The sequence below is a fragment of the Chenopodium quinoa genome, unplaced genomic scaffold (genome assembly GCF_001683475.1).
Source record: "Chenopodium quinoa cultivar QQ74 unplaced genomic scaffold, ASM168347v1, whole genome shotgun sequence".
NCBI lineage: Eukaryota > Viridiplantae > Streptophyta > Magnoliopsida > Caryophyllales > Amaranthaceae > Chenopodium > Chenopodium quinoa.
The window spans coordinates 1,597,134-1,598,985 of record NW_018743987.1 but is presented as its reverse complement, the minus strand read 5'-3'; the positions used below and the strand labels follow the sequence as shown (position 1 = coordinate 1,598,985).

The 1,852-nt window shown below is 42.8% G+C and overlaps 1 protein-coding gene across 1 annotated transcript; it reads right to left on the bottom strand.

Moving 5' to 3' along the window:
• Window positions 1–531: 531 nt before the first annotated feature.
• On the bottom strand, window positions 532–1,212 carry LOC110690166. Its single transcript, XM_021866995.1, has one exon. The coding sequence runs from the start codon at window positions 1,210–1,212 to the stop codon at window positions 532–534; it is 681 nt and encodes a 226-aa protein (XP_021722687.1).
• Between the last annotated feature and the right edge of the window lie 640 nt (window positions 1,213–1,852).

The window sequence follows — 1,852 nt, the reverse complement described above, 5'->3', positions numbered from 1 at the left end:
TACAATGCCTAGGAAGAAAAGTACTTCAAAAGATAAGGGAAAAAGGAAAGCTGACACCATAGAGAAGAAAGCTTGTGTAGAAAAGAAGCATGGACTCCTAGCAGAAGGGGAAACTATCTACTCCAAGATTGAATGTAAGTCCTCTAAAGAATGCCTACTAGGTAAGGTTTTAAATGAGGAGGAGGAAGCAGACAAAAATTAGAAAAGGGCTAAGAAAGAGAAAGAAGATTAAGAGCATTGCTTAATTTCCAATTTTTAGACTTAGTTTATTTTTTTGTTATTTTTTTTTTTTTTTTTTTGAGGGGAAACGTTAGCAGGATTATTATTCCAAATCAAGTTCCGACAAGGCTAAACACCTTGTGGGATAGAGTCAATACAAATAAGCTCCGAACAATCATGAGTATCCCATCTTGGAACAAGGTGGGCTACTGTATTTCCTGCTCTACGAATATGAGAAATATTAAAAACATGAAAATTGCTAGCTAACAACCGAATATCATCATATATAAGCCAAAGAGGGGAGACACCAATTTAATCCTTGCCAATTTTGCTCGTAACTGACAATGCATCGCTTTCAATCCGCACCATCGAGTGACCCATTCTCCTAGCCATCTTGCACCCAAACCGAATTGCAGCAGCCTCCGCCAATTCAACCGACCAGTTCACCGGGATTCTCCTTGTGGCAGCCCACAAGATCTTACCAGCATTGTCCCTTGCAACCGGTCCAAGACCCCCTGCAACACCAACACCAACATGGGCATCAACATTGATTTTTATAGTGCCTGGCAGAGGGCACTTCCACTTTGTTACGCAGCTCTGTCTCGCAAGAGCAGGGGATTGAACCACCATCTTGGTGTATAAACAATGTTCACGCACCATTCGAAGAAAACCAGCAGCAATATACCGCATATCAAGCTCTTCTCTCGCAAAAACGTGCTTGTTTCTACAAAACCAAACAGCCCACACAATGGTTAAAATGCTTCTCAAATCATCCCTCCCAACTCTTGTGTTCATCCATAGCAGCCATTCTGTAAAGGGGGCGTGATGTGGGGAGTCAGCAATAATGTCATTAAGATCAAAGGAGTTCCACACTTGCTGCACATTAGAGCACTCAAACAGCGCATGAGCGATGGACTCCACCTCAATACCGCACCCACTGCAGCGATCATCCAAGGCAATGTGACGTCGATGAAGCTCTTTTTTGACCCCCATACTACCTCTGCAGGCTTTCCACACAAAGTGGCTGAGCATCGAGGGACCACCAAGACCCTACACCACACTCCACACCTTCCTCTCATCCTCATTCAACACATGAGTAGCCCCTAATTTACCAAGCCAATAAGCAGATTTTACACTAAATTCACCATTACTTGTTGGCCACCAGTACTGTGTATCCCTTGGTAAATTATTAGAAAGAGGGAGTTGGAGAATAAGCTTGCATATCTCGTTAGGGAATAATTGGCGCAACACATCTTCATTCCATTCGCCACAATGTAAATCAATAAGCTCAGACACACGAAGCTCAGGATCAAAGGAACTATCATGTGAAGGGATCACATTTCCAAGCAGCCAAGAATCTCGCCAAACTTTGATGTCAGCACCACACCCAACTCTCCACATAAGGCCATCAATTAGCAAGGACTTCTACCCCTATAAGCTCCTCCAAGAGTAACTCGGGTCATAGCCTCGATAAGCTTCCAATATCGAGCTATTTTTAAAATACCTTGCTTTTAAAATAGCAAAGAGTAACGGGTTTGGATTGCTATATAATCTCCACATTTGCTTGGCTAAGAGAGCTTGATTAAAGACTTTTAAGTCCCTAAAACCCATACCCCCCATAGATTTCGGTTTG